The following is a 13,143-nucleotide window of genomic DNA, read 5'->3' on the forward strand; positions in this document are numbered from 1 at the left end:
TTCCACCATCCACTATCCACGATGCTCCTCACGCTACCCGCCACGCTCCTCCCACTCCTCCTCACTCTCACACCCACAACGGCGTACAAACCCCTCTCAGACAGCTTCCTCCGCGCCCTACCCTCTCCCAACAACACCCTCGACGCCAAAGATGGCGCCCTCCTCTCTCCCCTCCTTATCCCACGCGTCCCCGGCACCCCTGGTCAAACCCTCGCCCAACAACATCTCTTCTCGTATTTCACAAAAGAGTTACCCACCTGGAACCTAACCTGGCAAAACAGCACCTCCGTGACCCCCACATCCTCCACCCCCCTCCCCTTCGCCAACCTAATCGCCCGCCGCGAACCACCCTGGGTCGCCCCCGGCCAATCCAACCTCCTCACGCTCGTTGCGCACTACGACAGTAAGTTGCATCCAGATGGGTTCATCGGGGCAACGGACAGTGCAGCGCCGTGCGCCATGTTGATGTACGTGGCCAAGGTGATAGATCCTTACATAACCCGGATGTACGAGGAGATGAGTGCATTAGGGGAGGGCGGGGATGTGGATATGGATATGGGTGTTCAGATAGTGTTTTTGGACGGCGAAGAGGCGTTTGAGGTTTGGAGTGATAGTGATAGTTTGTATGGGGCAAGGTATGTTGATCTCTGTTTGCAAGGTCTTGATCGGCTGTTCTGTCGTTATTTGAGGCCACAGATAGGACGGGATGGTGTTTCTTGAGAAATAGTATACTGACTTTCACACAGAGCCCTAGCAACCCACTGGTCCTCCAACTTCAACCCCCCCTCCCCCGCCTCAAAATTCTACCAAAATCGCACTCCCCTCTCCCAAATCAGTCTCTTCCTCCTCCTCGACCTCCTCGGTTCCGCCTCCCCCCTCGTCCCATCCTACTTCCCCACCACCCACTGGGCCTACGTGCACATCTCCACCATCGAGTCCCGGCTACGCAGTTTGAACCTCCTAGAATCCTCACCATCCACACCCTTCCTGCCAGATGTAAATGGGACAATGGGGCATGGAGGGATATCAGATGACCATCTGCCGTTTATGGCAAAGGGGGTGGAGATCTTGCATGTGATCCCCAGTCCGTTTCCGGGGGTGTGGCATACGATGCAGGATGATGGGGAGCATTTGGATGGGGCGACGGTGAGGGATTGGGCTAAGATTGTGGGGGCGTTTGCGTTGGAGTGGTTGGATATGATGGAGGTGTGGGATGAACCTGGTGAGAAAGCGACAGCGGGTAGGAGGTGGTTAGCATAGGACAGAACCTTCAATGCAGCAGAATCGTAATGACGACGAACGTGAACAAGTAAACTTGATGTCTCATATCTTTATGTACAAAAAGGCTCGCCCATATCCCTCATACCACTCGATCCATATCCCCTCGATATAACGATGCGTATGAATTCATGTCGTAAGTATATGCCGAACTTGCAGAAAGAAGAAAGGAAACCCGTGTAGACACGCGCGCATAATGCACAAAGAACGGAAATAAGCAGCCTGAACTCGACGAAAGTGCCATTAAGAACTCCCACATTGGATGAAAAAGCGAAAGCAATGCACCAGCGCAATGCAAACCCATAGCCCAGCAAAGAAAACATCGTGTTTACTGTAGCGTGGGAGACCGCAGCAACTTGAACTCATTCTGGGAAATCTTGTAATCGTAATCAGTCGGACGCTGTGTCAGGTCCTTGTCGGCACAGGCTGTGTCGTAATGACCATGCGTCAGGTCGTGACAGCAGCAACCGATGGGGCAAATTAGGGAAGGACTTGAACGCAGTCCAAGTCCTGTGTGGTAGGCTCCGGGTATCCAAGAAAAGACTCATACAAATAGTACCGCCATGTACCGGCAAGATAGAACAAAGCAGAAACTTTTGTCAGGTCCTGGAGGAACCTAGATAGAGAAGAGCAGGCTGCGTATGTGAGCATATGCTCATCATACATCGAATTGGCCGTGGTTGAAGACGTCGTGCTCGTTGCTGGGAACGATGCCGGACATCCTATCTCCGCGTCCAGCAGGTCGGTCCCAGTTGACTTCGTCCGTCTCATCCTCGTCCATTCGCTCCAAGGCGTCGTTCCTTTGCCTGTCGTTGCCGAATTGTTGCTCCATTGTACTCTGGTCGGTAAAGGTAAAGCCAGCAAAGTTTGCTTGCATGGTCGGTGACAGTGGTGTGGATGCGGGGTTGACGCCAGATGCCAGGGCGGCTGCGCGGGCGTTCAATGAACCAGCGCCGTTAAGAGCATTGGTAAACTCGGGGTCGAAGTTGGAAACATCGAGCTCTCCCTTGAGCTTAGGCTTGAATGGCGGTACCACGTTCTTCTTTCCTAGAGCTTCCCAGTCGATGTCGGCAAAGAAGGGATGAGCCTTGAGCTCTTCGGCATCGCGTGTGGCACCAAGCCTGTGCTTGGGGTTCCTGTTGAGAAGTCCCTTGACGAAATTCCTACCTTCAGTGCTGAGGGCGTCCCGAGGGAACCTGACCTTTCCGAACGCGATGTTCTTGTACATCTGTTGGGTGTCTTCTGCGTAGAAAGGACTCCAACCACAGCACATCTCAAAGACTAGCACACCGAGCGACCAGAAATCGACCATCTTGGTGTAACCGTGTTCGTCGAGAAGGACCTCGGGCGCGAGGTACTCTGTGGTTCCGCAGAATGTGTTGGTGGTGGCGTTCTCGGTAAGGTTGGCCTTGGACAGACCAAAGTCACAAAGAGCGATGTGGCCATTGGCGTCCAGAAGGATATTCTCGGGCTTCAGATCGCGGTACACGATGTTGTGCTCGTGCAGATGCTGCAGGGCGAGGATGAGCTCTGCAATGTAGAACTTGGCACGACCCTCCTGGAAGCGGCCTTCCCTCTGAAGATGCCAGAAGAGTTCGCCTCCCGACATGTAGTCAGTGACGAAGTATAGATCTGAGGGTGTCTGGAAGGAGAACTTCAGTCCAACGATGAATGCCGAATCAGCCATGGCCGTCCGGACGAGAATGTTGCGTTCTCCAAGTGTGTGTGCTACCTCCTTCTTCTGCACGATGACCTTCTTTGACAGCACCTTCATGGCGTAGATGCGGCGAGTGTCCCGCTTGCGTACTTGGAAGACCTGACCAAATGTGCCCTTTCCGATGAGCTTGAGAATCTCAAAGTCTTCGGGGCCGTAGTGCTTCTTCTCGACCTTTTGGAAGTTGAGCTTGAGGTGAATCTCTCCGGTAACAACACCTCCCTCGCCCTCTCGGGGCTCTAGCGGGAACCAGCCGTCGTATGGCTCGCTGTATTCGACAAGGTTCGGGCAGAAGCGGACGTGGCCGAGGAAAGCCTCACCGTTGGCCCTGTCGTAGACGGAGACGTCGATTTCGGCGTGGTCGCCTACAACGTCACTACGACTGTCAGCATCATCACAGAGAGAGGAAGGAGCTACTCACAACATGGCCTCGTGCTCCCACTTGGGGCTTGTAACTTCCTCCAAGGAGCCATTCTCCCTAGGATCTGAGCTGTGGCCGCTGTTGCTGCTCTGTCGGCTCTTCATTGGGATTGCCATTGGGGTTCCCATCTGGCTCTCGGTTCGCTTCATCTGCATGGGCGGTCGCTTCGACTCATCGTGCCTAGGCCCGTCTGAGATGTACTCAGCCCATTGGAATTGGCAGACAACGTAAGGGTCTGTGCTAGGCCGCAGACCCCGTCCCTCAGAAATGGTAACTGAGAGCTTGCCCTTGGGTGCCACTACGGGAGCCGTTTTGCTCTCCTTGGATTCGTCGGACGCGTTTGAAGTGCGGGATAAATTCGAGGGCACGGGCTTTGCTTCTTGAGAGCGGGTGCGCGGTGTCTGGGGAGGTGTAGCCTGTTGCAACGGCGCAAAGTCGCCTTGCGTTAGCTTCTCCGTTTCACCAGCCAACTGCGAGGTTGAGGGAGTTCGGGAAGAGGCACTGGGGGCGGGGCTGGGCAGCATGTTGGGGTGGGTTGGTGGCTCTTGCTCCTTCTCTCGGGGGTCCGACACCTGAGCAGTGACGGGTGCGGGGGAGGGGTTGACCGCGGAGGAGGATTTCCGCGAGGGCATAAGAGAATCACGAACCTGGCCAAAGTAACTGTGCAGAATACCCGGCAGTCGCTTGTCCGTCGGGTCGGGCTTGGGTGTCGTGGCACCCGGTGGCGTGGAGCTGGTGGAGCCGATCTGGTCGTGTCCGTCTTCGTTGCTGTCGTTGGTGGCTCTGTGCGGCGTTAGCAGTGATGACGAGGGCATCAGGAAAGTGGCGGTGAGAGTGAGAGTAGTGAGAGTGGTGAGAAGAAATGTAGGGAAAGAGCGAGGGTGCACGTCGTCAGGACTCTGCACAGCTGCACAGGAGGCAAGCTAAGCGATGATGTGGTGTGGTGCGTGGCAATGCGGTGCAGCAGCATGACAGTCAGGATGCGCTTACCGTGTCATGGCCTGTCTGAGCAGGTCGGCGGCGCCAGACGAGGTGCCCGTGGTGTGCTGGGCCATGGTGTTGGACTTTGGGTGTGACTTGGACTGGCGGATCGAGGGCGCGGTGCCGACGTTGAGCGTGGAGACGGTAGGAACAACACTGCTGCTCTTGTTGCGAAGATGATGGCGGGGTCGAATGGTCTTGGTTGAACTCTCCGAGGCGCGAGAGACTAGTCCGGGACGTTGCTGGCTGGCATCGACAGCGGGGCCTTTGGGGGGAGCAATCTTGTCGGTTTCCCTGAGGCTGGCGCGCGACGGGCTGCTGGAGTACGTGTCGCTTTGGGGGGAGGTCGAGAGCGAGCTGTCTGCCGGGTCCGCAGTTGGGCGTGAAGTCATAATAATCACTTGGGTCCTGGCTGGCTGCTCCGAGCGGCCTTAGCCCTAAACAAGCGCACTGCAACGACTGTGCGAAAACTCTGCTCTAGGACTTTAACGGGGCAGGCAGTCCGAGTCCTTCCAGGCTTGAGGCGCGCGGGCTGCGGGCGGTGTACAGCGGTACTGGGTAGACGTGTACTCTGGGACCGTGGGAGGGCCTGGGGCGTTGCAGTAGTAGGCTTTGACTCGAGGATGAAAGCAGCGTCACCGGCAGGCGAGATAGGCAGGCGCCGTGTAGCTCACTGACTTGACTGTCGCTGGAATTCACTGCGGGCCTTGCTATGTATCAATCCCTCTCAACGTGATTGCATTGCACCATCCCTCGACCTAGCAGCGCCGCCTCCAGTCCCCTAAGCTCCTCCGGTTTTCACCGCCACTGTCATCTGTCTCGGCGAGCAGCATGACCAGGTCAACCAAAACCACACTTTGCTCGGCCATGCATTTGTGTGCGCCAAGCAGGTGCAACGCGCTGACGTAGTTATCCACTGCCATTGCTTCTGCCGACATGCCACTGGGCCGGCATCGCCCAAACCGGCCGGGAAGAGATACAGTCCCTGGCTAAGATCTCGGAACGCGACCCAACGACTGCCAATCACCGCCTCCACACGCCCGTCGCCGGTGGAGCACGAATACCCTCACATCAATGCTCAAGCCAGCGCCTGCATCAAGCTCCAAGCCTGTCGTTTGAAGAAAAGCCTCAACGATCCACCCGTGATGCCACTGCGACGTTAGCGACATATGGCCCGATAGCACTGCGATAGCGCCCGCCGCCCTGGATACACTGTCGCTATCGAGCAACACCAGTACCGTGACTGGGTGCATGTGAAGGCTGCGGCTGACTCGAGCAAACACAACCCACCATGTCTACAGGAAGAACTCTATATCCTTTGTTGCTGGTTGCACCTTGATCTGTTAGTAAGCTGTACGTCTGCTCCTTCTGGAAGATATGACGCGGATAAGATAAAAATGGGGAACGTCGGGGCGCGCTTTGGTAGAGACACACATCACTCCTCGCAAACTCGCGTTACCCAGTAAGCCTCGTACATCATGGCTGTATTTCGGGTGGCTGCCGTGGTTACACAGTAAACGCTCGATGATGCCAGATACCTAGGCAAAGGGTCTTCGGCCAAACAGCCGGCCCGTGCCCCGGCCTCTCTGCATTTCTTACTTAGCAGGGCTGCAACCGCGCGCAGTACCGAAGCTCAAAGCCAACACCACACGCTGCCGCGCATCCACCCACCATGTCTGACCGCGAATTCGGTGGCAACGACGATCTGTCGCTGCCCAAAGGTCGGCATTTCCAGACTCGCATCCCCCGTAAATGCTAATACGCGCCAGCGACCGTCCAAAAGATTGTCCAAGACATCCTGGCCAGCGAGCCTGGCATGACCTTTGCAAAGGATTCGCGCGACCTTCTGATCGAATGCTGCGTCGAGTTCATTACTCTCATCTCCTCCGAGGCCAACGAAATCGCCGAGAAGGACGCCAAAAAGACGATAGCCTGCGAACATGTCAAGGCTGCCCTGGAAGAGCTAGATTTTGGCGACTATGTCCCAGCCATTCTCGAGGTCGCGCAAGACTACAAGAAGCAGCAGCAAGTACGTTTGCGACATCACATGTTACGCGACCACTAGCTAACGCGGGGCAGAATCGCGAAAAGAAGCAGACCAAGATCGAGCAGAGCGGCATGACCGAAGAGCAACTCATCGCTGCGCAAGAAGAGCTGTTCAAGAACGCGACGAGCAAGTTCAACGCGCCACCCGCACAGTGATGTTATATCCCATGGACGACTTGTACGAATAATGGCTCGAGTTGCGCGGCGTTATGTAGGCATTGCGAAGGCGTGAGGCAGGCGTTTGGCTTAGATTAGGGACACATCAAAGGCATCCAGGGTGCGGGCAGGCACACATGCACCATGTTTTCAGCATAGATTTAGGCGTTATCCAAAGGCGATGAAAGCCCATGAGGCAGCGACACGAAATCGAACGTGTCACTACAACCACCACCATAGTTCATTTACTCACTTCCACTGCTTTGTGAATGCGCGCCGAGAACAAGAAGCGCGTGTTTCACGGCCAATGACGTCGGGGTTGGGCCCACACCCCGCGTGGCCAGTAGCGGCATCCCACCACAGCGCTGCCCACTACCGCCTATCTCCCGAACCACTACCCATAGCACAACTCCACAACCCATACCCTCCAAACTATACATCATGTCGGGTCTCGAGAATGCGCTTTTCAACCTCAAGGTCAGTTACTGTGTGTTGACGCTGACTAACTACATGCTGACACCCCTCAGTTCACGGCCAAGTCGCTGAACAGGCAGGCGCTCAAAGCTGGCAAGGAAGAGCAGGCCGAGAAGACCAAGCTGGAAAAGGTTTGTGACACATTTGTTCCGCCCGAGAAGTTGCATTAATACCCGTCCTAGGCTATGAAGCAGGGCCACAACGACATCGCCCGCATATACGCCGGAAACGCCATTCGCAAGCAGAATGAGAAGCTCAACCTGCTACAACTCGCCTCACGCGTCGATGCCGTCGCAGGCCGTGTACAAACCGCAGTCACCATGCGACAGATTACAGGCAACATGATGAAGGTCAACCGGAGTTTGGACGTGGCTATGAAGTCTATGAGTCCGGAGAGGGTACGCGAACCTCGTAGCTATTGGGATCAGGACGCGCTGACAACATTTAGATTGCCTCCGTCATGGTCGATTTCGAGAAGCAGTTCGAAAACGTAGACTCCGCCACCGAACTCTACCAGGACATCACCTCGTCCGCAACCGCAGTCGGCACACCACAAGAGGACGTAGACCGTCTGATGGCGCAGGCAGCAGACAAGGCAGGCGTAGATCTACAACAAGATCTCCAAGAAGCTACACCGGCAAAGACGAAGGTTGGGCCCACCGAGCAAGAAGAGGAAGCATTTACCGAGAGGCTGCGTGCTCTGAGGAATTGAGAAACAGACAACAGTCCCTTGCGGGGTTCCTAGGGTGTATTGGAGTTTAGGCGCATCACATGCAAGCGAATTGTTGGAAAGACTAAGATAGTTTTCGAGTGAAATACTATGTTCATGACTACCACACTAGTCAAGGGTCAGACCGACCTTTACATGTGCATCACCTGGTCGCTCTGTTACACTTATCTCACACCGCCTCCACTCCTCACCCCATCTCCGCATCTTCAGTACACATCACCGGTCGCTAGTTGACGCCATCAAGTAGATAGTTACGACATCGCTTTCTTTCGGAAAATGGCTTCGGCTAACTTGCTGTCTCGCAGCCGCGATAGCCTACTGACCCAGGAGATACAAACAGCATGAGTCGTGAGTTGCTTGTTGAGTAGGCATGCCCTGGCTGCAGAAAATCAAGTTATCATGATCGATCCGACAAGTTTGGTAACTAAACCCTGCCCTTCAATTATCAGTTCCCCAGAAGCCTTCACGTCGTCAAGTACTCAGACTATAGTAAGAGAGCAAGTGTTGTGTCCAGCCCACCATACCCCGGATCGTCAGTCGTGACCAGCTCTCCACGCTGGACCCTGCATTTGATTCATCATGCCATGCAGCAAACACCCACATGTCTCAGCCGATGCTACCCATCGTGAACTTGGGTGTGAGCAACGAACGATGCAGGGCCCGATGACGTGCACCAATCAATGCGCGTGATACCCGTTCGGCGGCTCTTGCTCCGACGTCGGTGTTTGTTCGCCGGCGAACTTTCAGGTAAACTCCGATATCTTCGTCAGCGGCTGGTATCAAATCCCTCAACAACAACCAGCCCTGTGTTGACACTTACGACATCTCTGTCGCCCTGGTATTCAAACAGAGGGCGAACTACTAGAAGAGTCCTGAAGCGTGAAGCGCCCGCGAAAAGAGCACCGTCAAAACTTCAAACATTCCATGCAGCACACAAAGAGAGAGTTTATCAGTCATCGGAGGAAGCTGCAATGGGGGAAGAACAAGCCAGCGGTGTGAGAACACCCTCACCCGCAGAACACAGAGACCAAACCACCGTACCAAAAGTCGCAACACCCTCAATTGCGATCCCCAAGCCCAACCTCCCGCTCCCCACGATGCGCAAACCCACCACCTCGACCGAAACATCCCACGAATGGAACACATCCAAACTGGGTCTGCGTATCGGCGTCGACGCCCTCTCTGCCGGCTCCGCAGGCACACTCGTCGCACCCATCATAACCATGATCGACAAAGGAATCATCGAAAACGCCAGTGGGCGCAACAGCCTCGGCGCCAGCCTACGAAAAAGCGCAGTCGAACTCCTCGCGAAACCGCACCGCTTCCTCGCTAGCAAACCCTTCGTCTTGATCTTCAGTCTATACTTCGGTACCTACTTCACCGCCAACAGCATCGACACAGCGTCCGCGACGGTAAAGCCGACACAAGGTTTACAAGAGCAAACGAGCGGGACAAGCAAGTTCCTCGCTACAAGCACAACGAATCTAGCACTGTGTTTGTATAAGGATAACCAGTTTACCCGGCTCTTCGCTGCGCCAGGGAGTTCGCCTCGGCCTGTTCCTTTGCATACATTCGCCCTCTTCACCGTCCGCGATTGTCTTACTATTTTCGCTTCGTTCAACTTGCCGCCGCTGCTTGCGCCCAAGGTGGACGAGCGCATGGGCACGGAGGTTAAGAAGTATGTTGGTGCGCTGAGTGTAGCGCAGTTTGTTACGCCTGCTGCTGTGCAGCTTGTGAGCACGCCGTTGCATTTGTTGGGCTTGGATTTGTATAATAGGCCTGAGGCTAGAGTTGGTGGTGTGGATGGCAGGGCGGGGAGGGTGCTGAGGGATTGGGCGAAGAGTGCTGCGGCGAGGATTTGTAGGATTGTGCCGGCTTTTGGCGTGGGTGGTGTGGTCAATACTAAGGTTAGGAAAAATATGATGGGTAGGCTTGAGGGGTAGGGTCGTGGCTCAGGATGGGTACCACTTGGAACAGCTCACAATGTAAACGGGCATTGGATAAAAGAGATGGAAGCAACTCGTCTCAAGCATTATGTGGCGTTAGGTTTTCGGGTTGGAAGACTCTCATCTCATCTTACAGCAACAGCATGGCATGGCGTTATGGCATATCAGCAACGAATCAATGCAAAGAACAACTAGAGGATTTCACGAAGTGTAGTTCTTCGTACACTCTACTCATCCCACCAACCTTCTTCTGTACCAGTTCAATCTCGCGTCAATTTTCTTCGGGTAAGCCGTTCATGCTGCACTAACATCTCGACATGCATCAATGTCTTCCTTCCATGCTTGCACCCCGCCATATCTCACGGAATAAGATCGCATTAGTCCATGACTCCTGTCTTCCGTGACATCATCGTCGATCCAAAAGCTCAGATCACAGATCTCGAACGTTAGGCCCACAGGCCTATTCATGGAATGTGCGGGTGCATGGCAATCTCGGTTCCTGAACATCGCGTGCTCGCACGGACACCTTGGTGAAACTGACCACGCGATTGTACATGGGAATTTAACCGTTGGGTTTCCCAATACTTGGCGGTGGCTGCTGCTAGTGCGCCGTTGAATCCGTTTTGGTTTATGTAGTCACGAGCGAGATGAGAGAGGCGTGCAGACGAGGGAAAAGCAAAGACGTGATCGAAATAGATTGACGTAGGAGAATCACTGGGCGGGCATGCATGGAGAGCACAACAGCACAGGAGTTCAGACATTACATTCCATAGCAAAACACTCTGAATAACTATGCTGGTGGGTATCAAAAGACTTACGCCTTCTCATTCCCAATGCTCGCGCTGCCGCCCCCTCTAGCCTCAGCGAGAAGTTGCGTGCCAACAACCTCCCCATTACTCTTGCTCTTGAACACGCCAGAAATAGAGTAAAGACCCATGAAAGGCTCGTACACATACTCTTCCTCCCAGACCTCTTCGCCCTTGTAGGTCACGCTCTCGTTGAACCCGTTAAACCGCATGTTCTTGAGGTAATCACCCACAACGGTGGTCGCAGAGATAGTACCAGAGTTATCGAGGATCTGCTCTACGATATCCCCGTTTTGAGCGAGGACACGGCGTTTGTTGGTGTTGCCTTCGAAGTTGTTGATGGAGTAAAGGATGTTATTACGGAGGTCCCATTGGTGGAAGTCGAGGTCGCGTTTCGCTTTGGCTTGAGCAGAGGTGTCATTACCTCCTCCAGTAAGGCCACCGGCGACGTCGCCAACAAGACCAGCAGTGTCGTTGATGATGGAGCCAAGTCCGTTTCCGAGCTCGGCGATCACAGGGTTGAGGTCGATGCTATCGAGCACGTCGCTAACCATGTGGACGAGGTTACCGAGGCGGGCTTCGAGGTAGACTTTTGCGGTGACGTTCTGGATTAGGAGGGTGACTTTGTCGATGGAAAGGTCGACTCCCGCGTTGAACTGCAGCAACTGGAGGACCTGGGCATCGAGGTTGATCTTTGCGGTGAGGTTGTCGACACCGATGAAGATCTCGCCGACGTGGACAGAGGCGTTGAGGAGGACGTCTGGGACGGGGCTCAAGGCGGAGATGTTGGATGAGGATGTGTTTTCTGTTTCGTAGAGAACGGCGGATGGGTCACCGTCGTCTCGCACATCGAGCTTGTAGCCACTGTAGCCATCGGATGCAGATTGGCAGACAGCAAGGAAAGGCAGCGAAAGGAGTGTGATGGTGGGAAGTATCGACAACATCTTGACTGGTGGTTAAAAGAGAGACTGGCCGAAAGTCGACGTGCTGAACAAAGAGCGAAGGACAGGAAGCAACAACTCGATGGATGTCGTCAATCGACAAGAAAGACGGGCGGGCACAACGGTTAACACTACCATCGGGTGGAGTAGTAGTGAGTTGCTTGCAAGGATCATGTGCATAGCACCATCTTCCATTACCCGTCATCCACCTACGCTAGCAAGAAAAACGGAAATTAAGGAGATCCATTCCCACACCTGCGATTCGATAGAAAATCCAGAAAACCGGCACTTCGCATGCGAATCAGGATTTCTACATGTTCATGCCTTAGCCATGATCCAGATGGTGCGCTCCAGCCTTGTAGAAACCCCTGTTTAGCTGCATAGGGGGCTTTACCCGAGATTACCATTATGGGAATCCTTGCAATACTCCATGTGCATGATTGCCGTGCCCGCTGATTTGCAACGGGATTCCATCGCTTTAAACGGTACGTGGGTCGTAGTTTGCTGATACTTGTACGGCTGCCTCGCTCGTTAATATTGCCATTGTTGTTGCTGTCGTCGCCGCTCACGCCAACATGTCGTTCTCTATCCGCCTACTGCTCATCAGCATTTTCCTTACTTTCGCTACACTCATTTCTGCGCAGTCGTCATCGGGCGTTCCTTCGACCCCGGCACCTACAAGCAGCACCCCACCGCAGGGTAACGGAACTACTACAAGACCGCCAGAGGTTGCGCCTACTGGATCTTCGCCCCCGGATGTGCTTCTCCGCGTCCCTGAACTGCACGTTGGAAGGATTGAACTAGGTGTCGAGAAGCTTCAGGCAGATCTTAACCTTAACGCCAAGGTCGCCGGTCTTGTCCAGATCAATGCTGGTGTCCAGGTCGCCGTGGAGAAGGTCAACATCACTATTGCTGATGTAGATGTTGAACTCGAGTTGATTGTACGATTGGGCAACCTGGTCTCTATCGTTGAGCGTGTCTTTGACTCTTTGGACCTGAACCCTCTCTTGATCGGTTTGATCGGAAACGTCACCAACTTGGTCGGAGAAGTGATCGGGGCAGTTGACGGCCTTGTAAGTACTCGAATGGCTCAATGTCAGAACGTAACTAACAGCATATAGCTTGGATCGATTACGCAAAACGGAAAGACGCTCAACTTCTTGGTCGACAACCTTGGAAACATCGTCCAAGAGGTCGTGGGAAGTGGCGGAGACGCTCTTCAGCAGATTGTTGGAAACTTCAAGGTAAGCATACTCTTATACCGTACCAAGTTACAACCACTAACCCAAGTCACAGCTCAACATGACCGAAGTCGCTGGAAGCGCAAAGCAGGTTGGCCAGGGAATGACACAGAAGACCTTCAACTACGAGCCTCTCAATGCGCTCGTCGACATCGTGACCAACACCGCTGGTCAAGTCGTATCCGCGGTTGTGCAGAAGAAGAACAGTGGTGGTGGCAGTGGCGGCGGCTCATCGTCAACAGCTTCAGCTTCCGGTACTCCCATGCCGGTTAGCCTGCCTGTCGCCTCAGCTACTAGCTCTGCGTAGGCGTATATAGTGTCGCGATAATGGCAGAATCTAATGCATTCATAATATCGTTCATACGGGGTTTGTGGTGCGATGTGTAGTTGTGGAGAGTGATTAATGAAG

General features: G+C 54.3%; 7 protein-coding genes across 7 annotated transcripts; 5 read left to right on the top strand and 2 right to left on the bottom strand.

Moving 5' to 3' along the window:
* Positions 1-21: 21 nt before the first annotated feature.
* Positions 22-1,260, top strand: BKA58DRAFT_414872 (peptidase family M28-domain-containing protein; the record flags this gene model as incomplete). The annotated part of the gene is made up of 2 exons (XM_046172513.1): positions 22-635; positions 747-1,260. 2 exons carry the CDS (start codon positions 22-24, stop codon positions 1,258-1,260), a joined length of 1,128 nt encoding a protein of 375 aa, XP_046020494.1.
* Positions 1,261-1,936: 676 nt separating this feature from the next.
* Positions 1,937-5,066, bottom strand: BKA58DRAFT_424595 (serine/threonine-protein kinase SCH9; the record flags this gene model as incomplete). The annotated part of the gene is made up of 3 exons (XM_046172893.1): positions 4,404-5,066; positions 3,414-4,196; positions 1,937-3,374 (listed from the first exon to the last, which is right to left on the bottom strand). Exons 1-3 carry the CDS (start codon positions 4,784-4,786, stop codon positions 1,937-1,939), a joined length of 2,604 nt encoding a protein of 867 aa, XP_046020495.1. The 5' UTR covers positions 4,787-5,066.
* Positions 5,067-5,857: 791 nt separating this feature from the next.
* On the top strand, positions 5,858-6,875 carry BKA58DRAFT_56995 (histone-fold-containing protein). Its single transcript, XM_046175551.1, has 3 exons — positions 5,858-6,115; positions 6,164-6,423; positions 6,474-6,875. Exons 1-3 carry the CDS (start codon positions 6,067-6,069, stop codon positions 6,594-6,596), a joined length of 432 nt encoding a protein of 143 aa, XP_046020496.1. The 5' UTR covers positions 5,858-6,066; the 3' UTR covers positions 6,597-6,875.
* Positions 6,876-6,981: 106 nt separating this feature from the next.
* BKA58DRAFT_393927 (uncharacterized protein) lies at positions 6,982-8,013 on the top strand. The gene is made up of 4 exons (XM_046171139.1): positions 6,982-7,073; positions 7,124-7,201; positions 7,253-7,468; positions 7,519-8,013. The coding sequence occupies exons 1-4, from the start codon at positions 7,038-7,040 to the stop codon at positions 7,780-7,782; spliced, it is 594 nt and encodes a 197-aa protein (XP_046020497.1). The 5' UTR covers positions 6,982-7,037; the 3' UTR covers positions 7,783-8,013.
* A 6-nt stretch (positions 8,014-8,019) lies between these two features.
* BKA58DRAFT_393929 (uncharacterized protein) lies at positions 8,020-10,001 on the top strand. Its single transcript, XM_046171140.1, has one exon. It carries the CDS (start codon positions 8,481-8,483, stop codon positions 9,741-9,743), a length of 1,263 nt encoding a protein of 420 aa, XP_046020498.1. The 5' UTR covers positions 8,020-8,480; the 3' UTR covers positions 9,744-10,001.
* A 496-nt stretch (positions 10,002-10,497) lies between these two features.
* On the bottom strand, positions 10,498-11,595 carry BKA58DRAFT_393930 (uncharacterized protein). Its single transcript, XM_046171141.1, has one exon. It carries the CDS (start codon positions 11,494-11,496, stop codon positions 10,561-10,563), a length of 936 nt encoding a protein of 311 aa, XP_046020499.1. The 5' UTR covers positions 11,497-11,595; the 3' UTR covers positions 10,498-10,560.
* Positions 11,576-13,143, top strand: BKA58DRAFT_393932 (uncharacterized protein). Its single transcript, XM_046171142.1, has 3 exons — positions 11,576-12,566; positions 12,615-12,737; positions 12,790-13,143. The coding sequence occupies exons 1-3, from the start codon at positions 12,069-12,071 to the stop codon at positions 13,039-13,041; spliced, it is 873 nt and encodes a 290-aa protein (XP_046020500.1). The 5' UTR covers positions 11,576-12,068; the 3' UTR covers positions 13,042-13,143.

The sequence above is a fragment of the Alternaria rosae genome (genome assembly GCF_020736505.1).
Source record: "Alternaria rosae strain MPI-PUGE-AT-0040 chromosome Unknown BKA58scaffold_12, whole genome shotgun sequence".
In the NCBI taxonomy this organism is placed as follows: Eukaryota; Fungi; Ascomycota; class Dothideomycetes; order Pleosporales; family Pleosporaceae; genus Alternaria; species Alternaria rosae.